The sequence below is a fragment of the Daphnia pulex genome, chromosome 12 (assembly GCF_021134715.1).
Source record: "Daphnia pulex isolate KAP4 chromosome 12, ASM2113471v1".
Lineage (NCBI taxonomy): Eukaryota > Metazoa > Arthropoda > Branchiopoda > Diplostraca > Daphniidae > Daphnia > Daphnia pulex.
The window spans coordinates 6,593,386-6,617,064 of NC_060028.1; the positions used below are offsets into that span (position 1 = coordinate 6,593,386).

At 43.9% G+C, this 23,679-nt stretch overlaps 1 protein-coding gene across 2 annotated transcripts in view; it reads right to left on the reverse strand.

Moving 5' to 3' along the window:
* Window positions 1-694: 694 nt before the first annotated feature.
* Window positions 695-23,679, reverse strand: part of LOC124209860 (igLON family member 5-like) — a 48,085-nt gene continuing 25,100 nt past the window's right edge. For both annotated transcript variants that reach the window (XM_046608082.1, XM_046608081.1), the window contains exons 3-6: window positions 13,656-13,760; window positions 9,956-10,070; window positions 7,424-7,708; window positions 695-2,446 (exon numbers count right to left, since the gene is read on the reverse strand). In XM_046608082.1, the coding sequence (XP_046464038.1) occupies window positions 2,316-2,446; window positions 7,424-7,708; window positions 9,956-10,070; window positions 13,656-13,760 (636 nt within the window). In that variant the 3' untranslated portion in view covers window positions 695-2,315. The remainder of the gene's footprint in view (window positions 2,447-7,423; window positions 7,709-9,955; window positions 10,071-13,655; window positions 13,761-23,679) is intronic.

Genomic DNA, 23,679 nt, shown 5'->3' on the forward strand with positions numbered 1-23,679 from the left:
GAGGACGGACGCCGGGAGTCTATAGACTTGGTTCCGCAGCAGCCAGCCTCTTTCGTGCCATTTCGGATTGCCAATCACACACGCTCGACTGCGCATTTGCCTTCCCCCTCACCCCCTCACCCATCACCCGATGCTTATTTTCTTGTTCGACGATGATAAGGATATAAATCGGGATAAATACAAAATGGAGCCTATATAGGGCCAGACCTAGAGCCAGACGCTTTTTCACTGGCAGCCAATCGCTGACCAAAAGTCATCGTCGCTTATTATTACGTCGACGTTCTATTATTATAGGCCTGTCGTTGCGTCATATAGATTATAGTCCTACATACGGCGAGATGCTGTCCTGATTAAAGCGTTGTGTCATCGGTCAGCTGTCAATAGCTCAATGCTGTGTACGTCCTAATGGGTTTCACGCCATCAGTTTCCACCCCGCCACAGACGGGCATTTCCGCCCAGCTTCCTACATTGTCTCCGTATAGCTCTGAGCGTCAACATTATATTCCACCATCTGTTTGTTATTTGAAGGCTACATTTACTGTATGTCTCCACAGCTTCAGTCGCGTCGCGCCGCTGATCGATAGAATAACCGTTTGAAGAAATCAAATGGGCGGTATAAAATAGGTTATCATTTGAAATGAGAACCTCTAATAAAATATCTTGCCGATAGAAGAAAGAGAACAACATGTTGCAGTTTACATGAATAATCAAGGTCTATTTACAGAAACTGATCAGTTTTTTTGTTGTTGTTTTTTGTTTCAAATGGTTAAGTTGTGTGTGTGTGGGTTATTTTTCATGTTGGAGTTGGTTATATCGGGGCGTGGTTTTTTCATACATGGAGATGGGGCAAAGTGAATTAGGACGTCGCCTGCGGCAGAGTGGAGTGGGGAAGGGATATTATAAGGATCGTAAAATGTGGATGGAACAACAGAGGTGAGCGGGGAATTATTTATATATAACGACAAGAACCGACGCATCATTTCAAGGAGGGCTGGGCTGTATATTTTGTGACAATAATAATATGGGGAATTGGGAGGAGGGTGGGAGGGTGGGGGTGGTAATGCTGTTGTTATACAGATTCCGCGTCACCAGCAGCAACATTCCAATAAAAAAAAAAGACATCACACCGCCGTGCATGCTGTTTCCATGGCAAATTTTGTCTTTTCTTATTTTTTTTCTCTCTGTCTAGACCTGCGCTGTATTACGCAATCGACACTTTTATTATTAACGGAAGTTATTTTTTTTTAATAATATAGTAGTATACTGTATATAATATGCATTTGGTATGATTCACATAGTTATGCGAGCGGCAGTAGATAACATATCTGCTCATGTAATAGGGAGAGAGAACTCTTCCCAACAATGTGTTTTTTTTTTTGAAAAGCCAAGGTGGAGAAGAGAGGATGGGGATGATGGGGATGGGGGGGACAGCATGCCGAGTTATATAATATTTATTATGATGCATCAGTGAACGGAAACGCATATTGTAGAGAGTAGAAACGTGGTCAAATATCTGGGGTGAATGGTGGAGAGTTCATATTGTCGGGTTTTTTTCTCGGATATAGATATCTTTTTTTTGTTGCCTTTTTTGTTTTTTAAATTGAAATACGTAATCGCTTAGAGATATATAAAACAATGGAAATACAACAAGAACAAACCGATGAGAGATGGCTGATGTTTTCTGTCGAAAGGAAAGAAAAAACAACGCCAGCGATCGCTCCCAAAAGTTGCACGTTAGAGTATTACTTAACGAATAACAGGGAGAAAGTGTGTGTGAATGGATGAGAGAGAAATGATGTATAAACTGAGTGATTTATCAAAAAAAGTAGAAACATATGCCCCTCGTCAACATTTCGAGAAAAAACAAAACAGATATGCCGAGCCCTATAATAGATTATTATATATATATATTGTATGTTGGTAGTTGTTGATTGAATACAATTATACGAGTAGATGAAACAATGGATCGCAAATATTCCGTCTGAAAAAATGTTTGTCTACTTTCTCATCTTCACATGGCCGTGATTTTCTCATGACACACCATATTTCCCCCCTCCATCAGTCGTACCGCTTGTAATGCAGTACCAACATGTTATATTCATATACATTTGTGAATAACTCTATTGCCATTTTGCTTTTATAACATCTCTCCCCTTTCTTCAGACTTATTTTGGTTTCGATTGCTGCGCTGTTATCCAATTCATTATGTAATGTTGAAAACCCGGAGAGAGCACACGCAATTGCGTTCTTCTACATGGAGGATTTGAGTCGATGGTATAGCAGTTGGTGGGCAGTGCTGGGGTCTGTCTCGACGGTCACAACCACTCCTGCAGGGATCCGGCGACGCCGTTCAGCTTCAGGAAAACACACTCGACGATGAAAATGACGGACACGGAATACCAGTGAAGTGCCGCACTGCTGTGCTGCATCGCCGCCGGCTTCTCTCCTGTCAAAAGGCAAATGATACATTAGAAATTATAAAAAACAATCCAAAACTCTTCAAATTAATGACTATAGAATTTTGTTTTTTTGAAAGTCTTTAAACTGTAAAAGAAAATCTTTTAACCGAAACTATTAGCCGAAACGAACCAATTGGTTTGTTTCTATGGTGCTGGCTTTATGTTATTCTATCGATTAGTGTCACTGTCACACATCTTCCGGAAATCATTCTCAGCCCAGCCCCTCTTGGTTGTCGGAGAGAACCGAAGTGTGTATATAGTGACGATGGATACAAGGGTGTCGGAAGAGGGAGTGGATAAACGGATGAAGAGGAGCCGGGCCGTGTGTGCACACACAAGAAATCAACTGCTGCTGTGGGGCGCGCGCGTCGGCTGTGCACACGCAATTTGCAACTAAGTCATTTCCTATCCTATATACAGTATATATCTTTCTTGTTTTCTTTTTTTCTTTTTGTAGTTTGTTTGTTTGTTTTTTTTTTTTTTTCAAACCGATAAAACAAAGAAAAAAAAATATATAGACAATCGGGGTGCGGGTGGGTGGGTGAAAGTAGAGAGAGAGAGAGAAAAGGAACTGGCTTCGTTATATCCCAACCAACTTTGGGTCGAAAAGTAACAGTAACGAGCAACAGTAAGCGATAAAGTTACACAAAAAGTCGCAAAAGAAAAAAAGGTCTGGCTGGCTAGAAACGCATCCGCGTTTCGTAGATGTATAGATATATACCGTGACGGGTATTTTATATGTACGATGCTTTCGCTCTGCTATATATAGGCTACTATTACTATCCATTTCCCACAGTGCAGCGCACAGCTAGAGCTAGAGCTCCACTCCACTCCACCAGCACAGCGACATCGAATCGGCGCATTTGCCCTTTGGCTCCAAGTCACGAAAATTACTATTCAGAACCTCCCCCATCCAACGATCTCCTTATTACTCTGTATTATATATCTAGATATCTATACATGTTGGCTTGGTATTTATCAAGGTTATTCGATCGTGAATCGTGGTCTTTTGTAGACGCTAGAAAGGACCGTGCAACACTTTCCGGCCGGCCAGCTCGCACACGAGTTCAAACTTTGAACAATTGGCAATCGATAAATCATTCGTCCATCCAGAGCAGTAGCTATAACATAGCCAGTTGTCTGTGCAATTCCACCATATATATAACCGTCCGTAACAGATATAACGTTTAACTCTATATACACACAACTCCCCCTCTACACACAGCAGCTGGCCAAATGATGTTTGAAACACAAGGCAACATATTCGACATCCGGACCCATATCCTTCCTTCCTTCCTTCCTTTGCCGCCCCCAGCGGAGTTCTCATTTGAAAAGGGAGTCGTCGTCGTTGTCATCTGTTGGTACATTCGTTTCCGTCCAATCGTAATTGAATGGCGTAATTTCATCTGCGTGTAGGCTGTCATCAAAAACGGGCGAGCGTGGCACTATGATATATCTAAACGACGTTTTGGGACCGCGCTATGTGATGTCTCCGCTGACCGGACGTACACGGATGAGGAGGGGGATCATGCACGTTATATAGGCGGCCCCACCCCCACCAACCACCACCCCCTGTCAGACGACTGTTGTCAGGGGACCTCTTTTCCCTCCTGAAGAAAGGAGATATTAAATAACATGGACAATATCTAGTCTCTCCCCTTCCTCTTCTATGACTTTAGCGGTCAGCCCCCTCTACGCAATAGCGCCGCTGCTGCTGCTGCTGCTGCTGTCGTCCCGTCTATATGGACGGCGACGTAATGAAGAATTCCCCCTTTCCTCCATTCCTGTCTGACCGTTTGGAACAACAAAACTGTGGACGGCCGCCTTTATTTTGATTGTTTCTATTCAATCTCACATATAAATGTGCAGGGGGGGACCCGGACCTCGGACAAATGAAGAAGAAGAGAATCAGGTCAATGCTGTAATATAGTACATCGCCTTTTGTATAATTCTCTCTCTCTCCATCCACTATTACACTGTTTGTACTCTTTGTTCTCACTTTGAAGTTACTTCTTGATATAGGCTTACTACACCAATGCCGGCCATTCGATAACAAAGTAACAAATAAAAGTGGATATTTTGTGTCAAATGGTGTTATTAAAAATCTTTAGATTGTTGAAGTTGGAGAGAGTGGGGGAGAAGGGTGAAACGAATATCTAATGTGGTCTGATTTATATGCACACTTTTATCTGCGTTACCAATGTGCTAAGTGATAGGGGAGGGGGGAGGGGTCGTATAAGCTGCGCTGGATATGTCGCAGTGCTGGTTGGCGAAAGACAACGATACCAAAGTCACATGATTCTCCTTGATCCTTTTATTTTCTTTTTTTTTCTGCCACTGCTCCCGTTTTTCTGTCTCTCCTTGCGATGCTGTTGCCGTCGCCATAGGAAACCCTGACCCCACCCAAAAAATGTCTCTAGACGAATTGATACAGAGCGAGACTCTCGTCATCTGTCTTTTGATATAACTGCACACTCCCATCTCCAATGCTCGACAGGATCTGCAGAGGGGGGATCGAAGAGAAAACTCGTTTTCAGCTCCGACAGAAGGCCAAGTTGCTGCTGGTGGAGCGGCGGTCGTTGGACGAATTGGATTACTGGAAGGGAGGAAACGTAAAAATGACCTTTTCTTTTTCTTTTCTCTTTTTTTGACAAGGAAAAGGTTCTCTCTCGTCGACAGAGCGAGAGTCACATAGCTCTCGCGCCGAGTCAAATTCATGCGCTCGGTATCATCCACTTTGCTCTTGCACACGGCAGCAGCAGCAGCAGTGGCAGCAGCAGTGGCAGATGACGAGTAGTAGAGAGCCAGTCACACGTTCTCCATAAATTTGGCGCCAATGTGTGTGGCGAAACGAGCGAGGCTTTTTGCATCTCTTTTCCGACTAACACTCCATTACCACGACGCTCTATATCTAGTATGCTGCTGCTGCTGCGATGGTGATGGCGTCGGGGGGATATTACTATTTATAATAGATATCCTTTTTCCCCCGACGTTTTGCGCCATATAGTACATCCACCCACGACCCATCTTTGCACACAGTTGAGAGAAGACATTAGATTCTCCAAAGTATTTGACGAGCGAGCATCAAAAAATAAACGGTGTGGCATATATTCGCCAGCAAGAATATTTTTACGACTTGACTTTGAGACTTTGAAAACCGAAGGCTGCTCCTAATATATATCTCTTATCCTCTCAGCGCACGGTCCTTAATTGAATGCTGCGTGTGTGCATCATAGAGAGATAGATAGATTTATATAGACATGCTGCTGCCGAGTTCTCCTCCAGCGCGTATCCGAAATATCATATTGAATTATAAATGGATTCCAAGTTGAAACTGACTAAAAAACTGCCGGCGCAGTTGGTGTATATAATATAATCGTTGGAAAACTGTAACCAGTTAGCTTCTTTATTTTCTTTCTTAGGAAATTTTTTCGAACTCGGTATGTGAAAGAATGAAATGTGCGCTTAGCATTTCCTGTCACACATCAACCCAGAGCTCGGCAACGTGTCACAGCTCTCTCCACCCAGCCCGGCAACAACATTTCAGAGTGTATAGAGAAAAGGAGAAACACGGGACTATACTCCCGACACCGGCGCTGGCTTTCTACATATTGCCTCTGGTGTTTCGGGTTTTTCTGCAAATCAAAATGTCGTGATAAAACGGGAAAACAACCCATTCTCTTTGCTCGCTATGGCTTGAATGTCACTCGAGTTGTTGGTCTGGGAAACTCAAGGATTGCCTTCGATGTAGATGCGGAAATTATAAAGCGGATGCGGCGGTAAAGATCTATCAAAAAGAAACGGGCGGGAATAACGGAAACAAGCGCTACGTGTGTTTGATGGAAAGTTGCGCACTTTCTAATCGAGTCGCAATCGACATTTTTCACGTGGGATTTCAAAAGAGTCTGGCAAAAGAAAAGGAAATAATGAATAAGTTAAAAAATAAAAGCCGACACAAACGCATACGAAATTCCATCACTTGTAACGCTGGAAGCAAAATCCGATGGATTCTTTGAAAAAAACAAAAGAAAATAAGACAAACCGGAGAAAAATGAAAGGCACATCGAACGTGATCTCTTAAAAGAAGATGGCATCTTCCTGGGAAAACACTTCCATCACTCTAGCGCATGTTGTTCGCGGTGCGTGCATAGAGACTTCCGCGAACCCTCGAGTGTTTATAAATTAGTCAAATGTAGTTAACATCAATAACGAAGCAGCTAGCTAATAGATCTCTATGGATTTCTCCCGAGCCCCGTACTATAATACAAGTATAATAGGCCAACTCGCTCATTTTTATTTGAACCCAATAGATTCTTGACCAGGTATATCTATATTATATAGCTACTCTGGACTGCTACTATATAGCGCTATACCCGGAATTCGGGAATAGGTAAAGCAGCAGACATCTCTTAGTTCAGTTACTTTGATGCAAATTGTATAGACAAGCACTCGCACAGCTCATCTATAGACACAGCAGTCTGCAGTCCGGATTTTACGGTTTAAGAGGCTTTCAAAGCTTTCCGTCGTGACATTGGGGTGGTGCTGGTTGCTAGGGGAAATCCAGAACCCGAAAAATTCCGATGTTTTTTGGAGGGGCCTTGTGTGTTGGAGGAGGAAGTTTTTGAAATTCTTCGCTTGGTCTAACGTCGATGTCGTTAGATTTAAGGAGCCGACGCAGTAGGTATAATATAAGGTGGAAAAGAAGAAGAAGAATAACGGGAAAGAAGGAGGAAACCCGAGAGCAGGAGAAAGAAAAAGAGGAAAAAGCGCGGAACTATGCGGGAATCACGGACGAATATAAGACGGAGAACTCGTGAAATTGGAGTGGCGACTGCTGCACACGGAGAGAGAGCTAGAGAGAGTGAAGTCGAGTGGGTTGGAATGGACGTCGTGCAGAAATATTACGGACGAGAGTTTTCTGGATGTGTATAGTCGGTGGGATGGAAATTTTTTCTCTTTCTTACCATTGAGGATGTGAACGATGACGGACGACGGGTTGACATTGTACGGGACGCATGAGTAGTTGCCCGAGTGGACGCTCTGGGCCCGTTCAATGATGAGCGTGCTGGATGCGGCATCGCTGATGACTTTGACGCCGGCCGCTCCCTCGTAGTTAATCATACGCTCGTCCTGGTACCAGAAGACGAAGTCCGGAGTCACGCTGCTCTGTCTCAGGTGGCACGTCAGCTTCAACGTGCTCCCGCTCTTGACGTACTTCTCCGGGCCGCCGTCGATTTCAGCGTGCGCCTCTGTAGGTTCGACAATTTCAGTTGAAATCACATGCAAGGAAAAACCAACAAAACGCAAGAGTTATTCATCATCGTTACATCATCATCCACCGTTGGTTGTCAAGTGAAAGGCCGTCAGCAGCGCAACCAACGGCGGTTAAAATAACAAAAATACAATAAATGCACGAATGGATGACATGGGCCATATTTTTTCGGCGGAAATTAAAGAGACAGTCGGGATGACATGACATGATGATGGACCGCTGGACTCCACGACCGTTAGACTGGACCATCTTGCAACGATTGTAACGGGAAAAAAAAAGGAGAAAACCGGCCATGTTCAGTGATTCTTCCACGTTATGAAGATGTGACGTCATTCTGGCAACAATGTACCGGAAAATGTGGTTGGATGGAAAGATGAAACATGTGCGTAGTATAGAAAGTGTTCTAAGGCGATTCTTGATGTAACAACCACTCTTCTTTTTATCAGAAATTCCTGGGAAATGCCTCGATGATATTGACCGATAGTTGGAACGGCAACTGCAGCTCATTACATATTCAAGTCAACCTCCATTTTATTTTCGCTTTGCGGCTTTCAAAGCTTCCTATATATGCCCTGTGTTGTGGGTATGTATATACATACGCGCTATACTTTGTGTTTTGAAATGGTACCACAGTCGGAAGTTTACGGGTTTATCGCGGTCGCTCGTCCACTTTGACGTGGAAATCAAATTTAAAACGAAGTGGCCCGAGTACAGCGCAAGTGAGTCTATACACATCTATGTAGTAGACGTAGATAGACACACACCCGCTGCCACCGCCGCAGTGGTGCTATATATAATACTATCTCGAAATGCGGATGGACCGCGGCTCTCGGTGGTCTGTTCTACCGGCCCCGATCAAACGAACATCGACCAGAAAAAAAAAAACCACTAGAAGCACGACCAGAAAGTTAGGCGTCGCTCCGTTTGATTGCATATACGTTCGCCGACCGGATCGATCGATCGATCGCCAACGGAACATCAGCAGCAGCAGCAGCAGAGAAACGCGAACGGAACAAACGGGAAAGTGGTCGAAAATGGTTGGCTTGGAAATAAGTTGTTTGCTTTCTGCCCTTTATATATACCTCCCCTTAAACGCAAATGCCTGGACGACGTGAGTTTGAAACTTTTCAATGCAAAAAAAGTAGAAGAAGAATGCTGCTATATATACAGCGAGCTCCGAACTTGATAAATTCTTCTTTTTTCGTCAGCTTTTTTTTCCTTTTTTGCATTGCGCTTGTTGTGATCAAGTGCCCGAGGAATCGATTTGATAAACGTTCAACTTTCGAGAGTACATATCCAATCTAAAAAGGTATAGATACGGTAGTAGGAGTCAGTAAGCTTATATAGCATTCCATTACACGTAAACTAGTTGGTCATTTTATATTGACGAGTTGGTGGGTATAAATTGAAGAGCCCTCTGAACCGCCCAGCCGGAAAGATACAAAACACACCGCTTCAGTGAGTTTGTTAATTAATTCCCCGGACAAGTAGTACGGTAGTAGTCTGGCTGGAATCGGCTGGAATATAGGGACCATAGAAGTTGCGTATATATGTAAGAATAAAAGCCGAGTTTCTCGCGTATTCTTTTTCTTTTCTTCATTCAGACGACTGAAGTATATACTATACGAGAGACGAGTCGAACGTGGTCGCATTCAAAACTTTTCGCTTTTCTTCTTCTTTTCCTTTTTTTCCCAACACCCATCGCTCTGTATTGGGGCTCTCCCTTCTATATATATAATGGCAGTATATAGATACAAATACGTATGCGTGTGGGCGAGCGGTAGGCTACTCCCATGTTGCTGGAATCAATTAGTCAAACAGCGAAGAGAAAGAGAGAAAGGAGCTTCCAATCTCTCCGTTTCATCAGAGACGTTAATTAGCTCGCCAGGCAATCTAGACCGTCTTTTTTCATGTTCTTCCGAACGGTAGGGCCTAGTGTATAGGTCAGTATTATAGTACAGTGATGTGCCGGAGGGGTGTTTTACCGCCCGGAAAACTTTGCGCCATCCATTTTGTCTTAGATATATATCTTTTTGCATTGTTTCCCGCCCGTCGTCCGTCTCTTTTTTTCCGGGTTCTTCATTTTCGTTCCCCTTCTGCCAATAATCTCACCCGCACCACAGAACAAATGCACAAGACAACAAAACATTGGAGAGAGTGATATGGCCTAGATAGAAACAAAAGAATAAAGAATAGAAGGAAAATGAGAAGCGAGTCAACTCACCGACGACGACCAACTCGACGAAGAGGCTGCTGGGCGGATGGGTCGACAGTTGGCATTCGTACAATCCCGAGTCGCGCTCCTGGACGAAGCGGATCTGCAGGGCCCAATCTTGAGTCTGTGGGGCAAGACGGAGATGCCGCACAAGACCACCAGCAATCCGCCGTGAACGAGGATGTCAACAAAAGAGAAAGAAAGAGAAAAAAACAGAAAATCCATCATGAAATAAAAAAGCGGATTAGGAAAGTACAGTAGTAGCTAGGCCTATAAAAGTCCCCGGCCGCTATATAGCGCGCGGGCGGAGGGGGTTTATTCACAAAGTAACCCAAGTGAGCATTCAAAGAACCGCGCGCTTTTCGTCCAACGCAAATACAACCAGCGTAGGGGCCTAGTATATAAATATAGGCCCATAGACTAAGAGAGAGAGACTCGCATGGTTGTTTCTTTTCTGTCTGATGAGTGATGACAGACAGAGTCTGGTGGATGAGGGATTCTCTGAAGGGGATTAGGTGAAGACAAGGGGGGAAGGCGCAAAATCGAGCGGAAACTGCCATTCGACATGCACAAGGGGGGAAGAACTTATAAAATACAAGAGACGATGAAAGAAATAAGAAGATGTTGTGGCGACGATGGCATCAGGCTGTGTGCTGTACTTTTGACAAAACGGCGTGTGCGTGTTTTCTTATTGTGAGAGTTTCGATGGGCTTGTCAACGCCAGTCAAACTAACGGGAGGGAGGGGGAAAAATATGTCGACAGTTTCAGACTGGTGCAAAGTGTTTGGTAAGAAATTTTTGACTTTTCTCGGTGATTGATGGACTGCTCGATTGAGCTAAATAAACGTCAAAGCACAGTCGAGGTTTTCTGTCACGAATTCGGCTCATATTTCAAACACAGACCGGGAGCGAACTTTTTGACTCTTCGAAACAACCAAAAATAAAAAATAAAAACAGGAACGACGGAAGAAATGCTGGAAGAATGTCATCCAGTTGAAGCATATCTCCTTTTTTTTTGTTTAACAATTTCTACTCGGGCAAATCAAATCAAATAAGAAAAAGGCCAAATCATCCAGCTATATAGACAAAGTCGTTTTCGGTCGTTTTTAAAAACCGTCGATTGCTGCTGCTGTCCAGCTCGCATGTGCATCTGCCACATATCAAAGCGTCACAGTTTCTCAGGTCCTCGACGTCCCCTAGCTGCCGTCCTCTGTCGCCTGCCAGGGCTACTATATCATTCATTCGTTTCACATTCGACACGTCCTAAGAGTCGCTCACAAAGTGTGTGCTCCACCGCTGCTGTACAAACATGTCTCGGCAGTATAAATCGCTATATTTATATATATATAGGCTACAGCTACACACACATATAGATGTATATACTAGAGTAGATTTAGTCGACGCCAGAGTATCCTTATATAGTTGCCGACATAGTGTAGTCGTGTAGTGTTGCTGACTAGACGTGTTGACTTTCGCATTTGCCGGAGGAGGAATAAGAATGGGGGAATTCCATAGAAAATCATCCGCTAAGAAGGAATGCATTGTCGGAATAAAAGAGAAACGTCAAGAAGAAAAAGAAGAAGAAGAAGAAGAAAGAAGAAAAACGGATGGAAGCGAGAGAAAAAAGAAATATATATATTTATATAAGAGGAAGCTGGAAGCAGGAAGAAATGTTGTGTCCTATACAGTCACCCACCGTTCGCCTCAAATTCCCTTTGATCTGAGCCGGGGAAAAAGCGACTGCTGGGCACTGGATCCACTGTGTATATACCGACCAAGTAGCGGCATGAATATTTCAAAGGCGAGTTCTATGTTACGAACAGAATTTATAAATAAAATATATATCTATCGATACGGGTGTATTTGAGAAGACGGCACCAGCAGCAGCAGCAGCAGTAGTGTTTGACCTATTGGCGTTTTGACAATTCGAACCAATCAATCAAACATTCAAACCGAAAGTCAGCTTTTTCAGTCCCTGTCTTTTGAATTGAAAGCTCTTTTTCTAGCGGGAAAGAAAAAATCATGCAATCCGACACCGGAACTGGATGGATAGAGACGGATTTGATTTGGAAATCTATATATATATGTATATTGTATGTAGACCTTGGGTATAGTTTGGGAGAAGGATGAAGATGTATAATATCTAAACGAATAAGGGGCTCCCATAAATTGCTGCACGTCTCGTACGACTTCCCTCAATAGTACACTCGAGAGTACACTACACACGCGATATGTCAAATATCATTTTTTTTTCATTCACAGCGTCAAGGATCAGTCGAAAAATCGCATATATTTCATTCGTGATGTATAATATTCCCAGATATATATCTTTGATTGGCTGTCAAATATAGGCCCTTGACGTTGAGCTATTTCTTTACGTAGAATAAGGTCATAGGCTGCACAGCCCGGCAGTAGAGAGGCTCTCTATATACTTCAATCTCTCACTGCTGCTGCTGCTGTGTCCTTTCAATCTCTGGGGTCACATGGGTGGCATTGGCAGAGAGGAGAGGCATTTTCATCGGTTCGTTAGACTTCAAACGCAAATTGTCAATCACATATTCGTATAGACGAAGGCATTCGGGTCTCTGTTGGATGGCTGTTCTCCTTTCCGATTTGTTGAACGTACGACTCTTTATGCACGCAGGATAAGAGGACTGGGGGTTCGCTCTCGTACTGACTCACCCGGCACTCCTCATTTTTATTCTCGGTCTCATTTCTAACCCATCAAGTGTGCACAAGCGAAATTGCGGGAATTCAAAATCTACTTGTCGATCTCTGCGCTCGCACATATCCGAATAATAATTATTCAGAGAGAATAAGCAGTGAAAAAAATGGGAATAATAATAATTTAACCAAAAATGAAATGGACCAACGGCTGGAGCGCATATGATTTAGTCGTTAGCGCGGAATGGAGTGTGACGTCATTGCTGAATAATTGGATATTGATTCGAAACAACTGACGGAGTAAAAAATACAAAACAACTAACTGTAACTAAGAGTAACAGTTGACAATGTCGTTTTCTAACACATTCGCTTGTTGCCATTGGCATTTGGTCGGAATTTTTTAACAGAAACGGGTTCCCATTTCTACGTTCGTCGAAACGTAGAGTCTTCAATTCGGCGCTCTAGCTGAGCTTTTTACGACTTTTGCAAGTTCATTTCACCGAACGGGAAGGAAATGGAGTGAAAGGAGCTGCGAGAATCGACTGTAAGAGTTTTTTTTTTTCTTTTTTCTGGGAGGCGGGTGGAGTTGGGGGCCGTTTAGGACAACCGTATGTAAATCTTATAGATTGGCAGAGAGAGCTAGGAGACTTTTAGTGGAATGCATTTCGTTCTATATTATACGAAGCGGCGGACATCTTGTCGGCTATATTGGCAACTATCGACTGAATATACAGGGCAGATAGAGAGAGACAAAAATGGAATCAAAAGGGGGGAAAAAAAAGACGAAATAGATTTTCCAGGTTGAAAAAGAAGCGAGAGTAGATGGAAGATAGAAAAATAAAGATGGGACCAAGTTATTGATTCAAAACGTCGAGGAGGACGAGAGACTCGGAAGTGTGTAACCGGGTGCAGAAAGGCGCTAGGGAAGAGGGCCAGGTGCGGAAGAACAGGGTGGTGGTGGTGGTGGTGGAGGGGAGGTATACTTATTGCTATATCACTCTTATAATAGTACTATATCTAGTTTGAAATGGTTTCAACTCGTCACCTGGGTGGATCGCATTGGCCCCTGGACGTGGAATCGCTCGTCGCTTGAATACACGGCGTGTCCCACCGTCAGCAGATGGAAGTCTTTCCTCCGGAACCACGTCACCTATGGAATACATAAAGAAACACGACACATAAATAAAAAATAATAGAACAATATAAGGGATAATCATATGAAAAGGCCATTAGTATTCTGTTGATCCGTGTCCACTTCACAGTGTGAGTCACTTTTCATTCAAACACTGTTTCTCACGTCACCAGCTGTGTTATATGCGCTGGAGGCTCGGCATGGATTACACACGCATCTATTAGCATACGTGTTGACGCAACTCGGTAACACCACGGTAACCGCCTATTCGCTGGCAGCTATATAGAAACCCGCCAGGAGACAACAATGAGTCACGGCGCCCTTTTAAAAGCATATAACGCCGGTATATACGGTACCGGGTACCCCCCACTCGTCTGGCCGGCATCGCAATTGTTATTGTTGGTAAAGGGTAACGTTGACAACAAAAACGGACTATAGTAGAACAACCCGGAAATCTCTCTTTCGGCTATTTTTTCATCTATAAGCTTCTCTGTCAGGTGTTGCTGGCCAGGTGTAAAAGACAATCAATCGCTTAATTATTAGACATATTTCCAGTATGTTTGTTATTTCTTGTGTTGCTAGATAACTCCGAGATAAGACTGTTTTGAATTGCAAATCAGAGTGTCACTTAATCCACTCTGTATATTTATTATCTTCTCTAGTGCTGCTGCTGCTGCTGCCGCCGGCCCGATGTCTATATATATACGTATATGCTTCTTGTTCAACTACATTATACATGAGTGAGTGTGAAGACTACACGAGCCGTTCTGTGTAAGCACTGCTATACACCAATCTCCGACATATATTATACAGTATACTACACCATCATCATCGCGCCCAACACGGCTCAGCAGCACCAAAATCTTTTCTGTTGAAAAAACATCGGCTCCTCCTCCTCGTCTCGTGTGTGGGCGAACTGCTGCTGCTGCCTATATGTATTTATGTATACCAGGTGTCTTTAATGATTTTTTTTCTTCCCTCGGTAAACTTGGAATATTATATATACTATCTGCTGTTACATACAAAAGACGTGGGAGTCTTTTACATATGTTGAGCCTTTGTAAAAAAGTAATCATTATGTAATCTCTTTTTCACCGTATTTTTAATGAGAATCTCTTTTCCATTTAGCAAAATGAAAATCGACTATAATACGTCATCAGCATCAACTTGTTACACGTCTTCAATTATCTCTTCGTTTTTCTATATTTATTTTATCCCGTTCGACACTGTATGTGATGTCAGTTTAGCTTTTCTTCTTTAAAATAGATGGGAAGTGAAGCGGGTATGAAATGGCAGCGTGAACGAACGCAGGAATTTGTACGGCCTGTATACCTGCTGGGCGCCTTATGGGAAATTTCAATTTATTTCTCTGAGGTTACGTATGAACAACGGGTGGTGGGGGTACGGCAGACGCTGGCCTGTACAGACAGGGGCAATAACTGCCTAACTCTATTGGTATATACACAGCACAGAGAGGCTCTTTTGTGGGTCGCTTCGCTTCGGCGGGTTGCATTGTCTACATCTATCTCTCTTTCTACGCTCTCTCTACGCCGTTCTTTTTTTCTATCTGTGGAGAGCGTGAAATATACAGGCTCTCATGATGATGCCAGGACACAGAACGCTCTCCCGGGAGGAGGTTTCAGCTCGGGCGCTGCCCTGGTCCGATGGGCGTCGAGGAGCGGTCACCGAATTCGATTTACTCCGCTGCCACAGATCGATCAGAGTGCTATCCTGCTGCTGCTCCTGCTGCTGCTGCTGTGCACACACGCCATCGTATCACCGCGTCTCCTCTCTCGTCTCTTTTCTTCTTTCCATATAGAGTCGATGGCCTTTTGCTTTTTCATCGCATACCAGAAAATAAAACAAGTGAATACCAGCCGACACACACACATACAGACACGCGCGCGCACAGCACACAGCACAGAGCACAGCACATACACACACAAAATCAAATCAATAAAAAAGAAAAACGGGGGGCTATAAGTATTCCTCGCCAGGCGCGATCTGCTGGCAGGAATCCGTCACGCTATCGATCGCCAGCGCTATATAGAGCTGCTGCTAGCTGCTATAGCTGCTAGCTGCCGATGTGCTATAAAGTGATGGTCGTAATTCAATGGATGCTGGCTAAGATATCCGCGCCTCCCCCCCGATGCATCCTCTCCTGCTCCGACGGGCGCATATTGGAATATTTTTCGGGGATTTCCAAAGTAGTATATACATAATATTGGCGGTTGAACTATGTGTGTTGAGCGCATTCAGTCTAGATGCATAGACGAGACTTAAATAACCAGCCCCTTTGGCTCTGGTATATGATTATAATAATCTTTTTTTAAGGAAGTATTTTGTTAAACAAGATCAGGGGCCCCCCGTCCGTATAGGAGCGAACCCCCTGACGTACTTAATCTATAATATCAGACAATTTCCTCCCTCCCCCAATTCCGAAACTGACTATCTTGAAATATATATCAAGAAGAAGCATCCAGCGAATTAGTTTTTCACTTGAAAATTTCTGACTGGCAATATATAAAAGACGAAGGAGAAGGGGAGGGTGGTTATAACAGAGTCACGACAATATTGCTTGGCTCTAAAGGAATGCGTACACACACCAAAATCCATATCTCCAAGAATTTTTTCCCCGGCTAGAAAAAACTGTGAGCACCCCGGCAAAAAGAAAAACAAATAAAAATAAAAGAAACAAACAAACAAATAAAAGCCGAGCGCTCGAATGGAATGTCTTATATGAACATAGTTTGATATCAAGAGTCTTGATTCTTTTTCTTTCTCTCGTCATCGTCAATTATGCAATGAATTTCTCGGTCGCTGATAGTTTTCGCATTCAAGCAAAAAGCAGCTTTTTAAAAAAAGAAGAAACACACAAAACACCAATCGATTGCCTTTTTTTTCATGTCCGGAATTTCATCTAATTAACTGAATTAGGTAAAAGACACGACTTTGAAAATTTAGAGAGTTCCTAAATGGAAGATATTCGCGGTTGTAACGGAGCTCAGCGATAATGTAAAGCTACAAGGGAATTGTTTCAGGGGATATAACTCGTCGTCTGTAGGATAGTAGATGGAAAGAATGCAATCAAGTATACTACAGTACTGTCGCTGTATTTCTCTCGTCCAGACGTTAGATAGATGAAATGGATCTCCGGCGAGCTGCCTTATATATATAGGGCCGCGGAGGCAAAACCAGATAGGGCAAGTGGCTTTTAGAAATGAAAAAGAATTTAAAAAAAGAAAAAAGGGGAAAACTTGTATGGTGGTGGTGGCTCGTTTTGGCAGATTGATTGACTTCTCGGCGGTCAGCGTGTACACTGTATAGATCCAGAGGCGTCCGAATTGGGACGATGCGCCACCGGGCGCCTGCAGCAGTCAGCCAGCCAGCAGCCAGCCAGCAGCCAGCAGGAGGAGGAGGAAGACTTGAAAGACTAGATCGATAGTCGCTTGGCGTCTGGTTTGTGTGAACAATAGGAAGAGGAATTGGCCAGCGCAATTTCATTAGACAAGTATCTATCGTCTATGTAGTATACGGTAGTCTTCTGTTTTGCTAGAAAAGAAGAAGAATAAAAGGGCCACACAGCAGCAGCAGCAGCGCAACAGCCAAGTGCGCCTGCTGCAATATAGCCAGGAGCGCGCGCGCCAGTTCAAACTTTCAATCCGCCGGAGCTTTGAGCTTTATACACGTCTATCTAAGAGCGGAGCCGGCGGACGTCGGCGGAAGAACAAAAAAGAAGAAAAGAAAAGGCGGGTGGAAGTGAAACCGTCGTTTGTTGGGCGCACACAAATAACTTTTTCAATGCCAAACGAAAACTGGCTATAGTACGTACCGCGTAGATATATCGTCGTCCTAGGCCTATACACAGCACACGCTAAAACCCCTTTCGGTTTTAGTAGACGAGAGAGAGAGCTATTTCGCTTTGGTGATTTATCAGCGTGAGCTGTAGACCGCCCAAGACACAGTGTATACGTGACTTGAAAGAGTCACGTCTCTCTCTCTCTCTCACAGTCGCAATAGGAGACCACGTGATGTATAAAATATCGTGTAATAAAGACACAACTGTCCCGCGTACGTAAGACTTAGTATATATATACGTGGGAGGGGAGGGGGGGGGGATTATCGCGTGCCCCCCTTTTTTTAGACACGGAGAGAATAACGAATAGCCACCACCACCACCAGCAGCAGCAGCAACTCCGTCAAGTTGGAAATAAACAGCGGGACGACGAGCGTCTCATCGCCCATTTAAAAAAGACCAAAAGACCTGCCCCACCCACCCGCGCGTTTTGTGTCTTGTGCGACGCAATTCTAATCGACCGTGACAATAGCAAATAACGCGCGAGCAAAGCCATCACAAGAGGAGAAAAGTTTCGGGATGAATATCTATGTCGAAGAGAGAGAGAGAGAGTGACGTCATGAACGGGTTTTTATTTTCCAAGTGAGTTGCCGATTCATCGCTAGATCAGCAGCAAACGATCAGGTTCGGCAGAGATTATACATATATGAAAAACGCCAGTGAACCCCGGATTATTTGACAACGCTCGGCTTTATGGGAAATCAAAAGTCAGCAAATGTCGGGAAGCAATTTCGTTTCACTCTCTGCTGGCAACAGCAGCCAGTGCAGTGTATAGGCCACCACCGTCATCAGCAAAAGAGTCGGATCTCTGCGACGATCAAACGGAAATTTTGACAGCTCTTTTTTGTTTGCGGCAGTGTGATGAAGTGTTGAGCCGCAAATTAGATATCCCCCCGCCGCCAAATCTCGGAAAATAATTTTCAAAGCCAAAACCCCAGCAGCACCGAAATCTAAGCTCCAACTTATTTGGGCTCTATCTCTATGGCTGCTGACGTTCATCTTTGATGTTTTTGTCGTTTTATTAGACCTCAGACATCAAGCCAAGTTAAGAGAGAGAGAGACGATGACGCCATTCTATAACTAGGTCATTATCAATGAAAAGTTGTCTCACCGCCGAACGGCCAACAACCTGCCGTATACTAAACTAAAGACGCAGTATAGAGCTTGCTGGCCGCGGACGGGGGGGTCTATTTTTGACTGCCGCTTTGGTGAGTTCATCGTTATATACCCGTCTCTGTCGTTCATATACACACACAGCAGAGAGAAAAAAGGGGAGACGACTTAATGTTCACGACAGCACAATCCCGCGGCTTCTTTTTTTTTTTATTAGAGATGTTTTGGTGGCGTATAAATGTACACACAGCTTGGTAATGTACGTGTACGTGCGGGTATATATGCTATGTGTGTACTATACTCTATTTATTGGGGTCACTTATACGACGCCGAGTATACGGCCGGTTTTGACGTCTATATTGCGGCCATTCGAGACGTGCGTAAGTGGCCCACGCTTTTCGCCTTTTCGTTGTGCAACACGGCCATCCATCAAAAGCAGCGGCCAAAAAAAGCCAGCCATATAGAGAGAGAGATCTATACGACTATATAAGAACCGCGCGCTCTCCTATGATGGGCGCTCTGTGTATATTCTCTGGTAAAAATTCCTCTAGTGCAGGGAGAATATTGACTTACCCACCCACCCTTTTTCTCGGCGTACAAGAGCTGCTGACGACAATCGAAAAAATATATATACGTACGTATAGGATAGAAATACGAAGATTTAATATCGAAGATATTGAGTTTCAGAGCTCCAAATCATCCATCACCTCCAGCCAGAAATGGTATATCAAATACTATAGTTTGATTTTGGCGGGTGTAATATTCAAAAAACATTGGTGCACATTTATTTCGAGATTCGGTCATGTGTCGACGACTGAATAAGCCGATGGCGGTCATGTTCTTTTTCGTTGAATTGCCTGATATATATAGCCTAAACTTATAACTACAAAACAAGCCCTTTTCTTTACTACTACTACACGTATCCCAAGAACACCGCGTTTTTGCCTCGGGTTATCTATAAGAAAATCGATAGTTTCGCAATCTGGCTAATGGTTATTCATGTTGACGTCATTGCCAATTGATGTGTACGAAGTGGAACGCGGCGTTTTCTTCAAGATTGAAACTGTTGGTTTCAAAACTGAAACTGTTTTGAGACGGCCGAATTAATAATTTCATAGTACTAGATTGAACTATACTAGTCCACATTTAGTTGAGATCCCCACCAGAAAAACGACGACCGTTTGAATAGAAAAAAAAGGGCGGGTATTATACATGCATGTATACTTCCATTTTGTTTATTTATAAATGCCGTACCGTGTATAGTATAAGTACGATGAGAGAGAGAATGCGGTTGTATTTTCGAGTGCATGTCTATGCGGTACCCCGAAAAAGGGATACGGTGTATCCCAATAAAGGTTCAAGAGGGGACTGTAACCGTGGAACTTTGTTGATATGGGCACTTGGGCGGGCGGGCAAAGAGAGAGAGACTCTATGGGATGGACGGCAAACATCAGTTTGGGGCGCGATGACCAAACGAGAGCAGCGTAGGCACCAGCAGCAACGGTGCGGTATAAACTGTTGATACCCGAGATGCCTCATTTTTATACACTTTGAAACCGATATGTTTCTAGTCTCTACTCTATCTAGTCGACTGGCCGCTCGCTCTGTGGGGTCTACGCATATAGGCACAGCGTACATATACATAGGAGTGCCTTTCGATGTCCAACCGCCAGCCATATCACGCCGAGAGAAACGGGGAAAAAAAGCGCTAAAGTAAATATAAAACTCAGTTAGAGAGAGAGAGAATCGATTGGGCGGAAGAGGAACGCGCGGGACGAATCGCAACTCCACTGTAACCCCCCCACCCGTCGCGCTTTATATTGTGTAACATCGCCCAGCATGCGACCTAATAGACGCGGTTTTGTGGGCCTGCGGGCGTCCATATATCTCTGTATGAGCATTCGGCAGCAGGTCATCCCCATTGTGTGTGTGTGTGTCACACAGACATAGTGGCAGTTCCTCAAAGTCTCATCCAAAATAAAAAAGACTGCTGCGCAATCTAACGGCTCCTGATTACTTACTAGAGTTAAACTCTATGTCTTTGTATAACTTTGGAGATTCGAGTGAGTCTAAGATCTTATACATGTATATAAATACACGTTGGCACACTCCAGTTGACTGTATAGCTAGCCTGCACACACTTTCTTGGCTGGTTGATGTGCGCAAAAGAGCAGAAGATTGGATCGCAATGGATGCGTTCCTTCGAGCTGCCGCTCCAGCTGAAACTAGCGTAGCGCATCAGATAGGCAAACGCGGAATAAAGCGGGACGAGAGAGAGAAAAAAGGAGGAAGGGGAATAGCTCTCTATTACTTGATGCACGTAGACTCAAAGTAAAGAAGCTCGGCTCTTCTCTCTAGACTTTCGGTCTAGAAATGAGTGCCCTAAGGAAAAAAGGAAGAGTGAAGACGGGCGGCGCTATATATCGGCCACCGAGCGCTGGACTGAATTCATTTGAAGCAGCAGCAGCAGCCGGGCAAAAAGGGTAGAAGGTTTTGGGAACGGTCTGACGGCCCAACTAATCTGCTAGCAGCCGCCGGGCCGCCACCCACATTGAAGAAGCTCGCTGGCTGGCTGCTGCTGCTGGTGCGGACTATAGCTTGCAGTTATAGGCCATCTATTACGGGCTCTGTCTTCTGATTTGGGCTCGTCCATCTCGTTCCATCGTTCCCGGCGTTCTCTCTCACACCCGACCGAGTCCGCGACAATAAGCTTGAGGTATGGGGCTGGCTGACGGGTGGTTTGGGAGGGAGGAAACGGGTGAGAGAGAGATATAAAGCGGAAGCAGCGGCATCATAGCGCACATTGATCTCTCTCAAACTGGGTCTTGTGTTTCCTTAGTCTATCTCTCTGCCATGTACATCCTATATCGATCGAATTCTACCCCCCTCGTCGCAATAACGACTCACTAACTTGTTCCGTTCGACCCGCACCCGAATTTTAGCATAAGTGTTTGCCTAGCTGCGCTCTGTGTGACTAGACGAGAGACGTATACATAGACGCACATATCCGGCTAATTAAGACTATAACCTGCCGAATCTCATCTGGCTGGTCGGCTGCCGAGTTTGGACAGTTAGACGACATGACGGATCATCCAGACGAATGGCAGATGTCTGGCATTGCTATGCACATCAGACCCGCAGCATACCATCGAAACTTCGTCGATATTAGCGCGACTAAGATTTTGATCTAATGGCTCTGAAATAGATATTATCAACGCACATAAATCCATTGCACAAATGACGTAATACGATAACAACAACTTTTTGATTATTATAGAATACGATAGAATAATAATATCTCTTTGTTTCTTTTGCGTTTTCAATTATTCTGCAATCAGCAGTCCAGCACTGATGATTGTTCCACTCACATTGTTGTTCAATAAATACAGACACCGGTATTTAATAAATGCCGACAATAATGACTGTGCTGGGAGAGTGGGAGGATCGATTGACATTTGAATTTCTACACAAAGTTTGAGAGTCTTTTTGTAGTTTCAGTTTTGATTGAAACGGAAATCTCATTCATTGCATAGTCGAGCTGCTTTAAGCTTACAGGTCGGGCAGAATAAGCCGCGGACATGAGCTTTGTTTGATTTGGTACACGATCACAATCAAACCTATTGATCCATATTTTTTTTCCTTTTTAAAAAAATAATAATAATAATAAAAAATTGGAACGAGCGTGTCAACATGTAATATAAGTCGTTTGCCGATCGAGCTTTGCATGAGAGCTTAACGATAATCAGACACGATATGCATATACACACACAGACATTAAATTACCACTGCGTACATGTACACCGGCACTTTTGACAATAAATTCTATTTCGTTTGACTTCCTGGATTATCCGAATTGGATCAACGCGAAAGTCGCAAGTCCTTTTTTCCCGACACGCGCGCGGGAGAGCGCGGTCAGCGTTCAATTCTAAAATCGAAACATACGCAATATAATAGACGCAGAATACGCAGAAGTCTAGCAGACTATGGGAGGAACCCACTCGGGCGTCGTGGCGTTGAAAAATAAAAAAATGATAACGACGCGCTACGCTGCTGTTCTCGCAAACTATCTTGAATAAATCCATACAAATTCAAGAATTAGAATATCTAGAAACAGAGAGCAACGTTACTAAAAGAAAAAAGGACAAAAATGAAACAAAGTCCGACGAAACAAGGTCTGTAACATGAGCGCAACACTCGGTTCTCTTCACTCTTCTATCTCTCTCTATCCACTCACGCTGTTTCTCTTTTTTGGCACTCGGCGCATCTTGAAAAGGGATCGCCTTTTTTTTCCAGTCGTCGTCCGCTCCTTATTTTTTGTGCGTCTGGGTGGAAGAAGAGGAGGTTCGTCTTCCATTGTTGACTTTATTAATGGCACCACGTCTCTTTGGCTCTGCGAGCTGCTCGGCTCCGTACGTCGTCGTGCGAATTTGATGGATCGTCAAGTTGACATATCTAGTTTATGGATGCTAAATCGAAATCTAACTTTTTTTCTTTTTCGGATGAAAATGTATACATATGAGTTTAGAGAGCGAGTCGTTCTTATAGCAGCTCTGTGGAGGGAGAGACGAATCAAGTTGCGCGCCATCTCCCCACTTTTTTCGTTTCATTTGATTCTTCTTTCTGTGTGTAAACTTGCAGACTGGAAATTTGAAACGGTTGATAAGGCTGGCCAAAAGAGCCGGAGGCTTGTTGAAGAGAGAGCCCCGGTGAATCCATTACGGCGAAAACTTTGATGGAGAGGAGAGCACGCAGCACAGAGTTGATGGCTTATATCATATTGTGTGTGTGTCCGAGACTTTATTGATCTGCCCGTTGAAGAAGAAGAAGAAGAAGAAAAAGAGGAAGCAGAAGGGAAAAAAGATGTTCTGACAAATAGTGCAAGGATCTAATGAGTCTATTTAGGAGCATCGTCTTGCAAGTCACGATTCACGAAGCCTCCAGCTTTTTGCGGCTGTTGCTGGAGATATA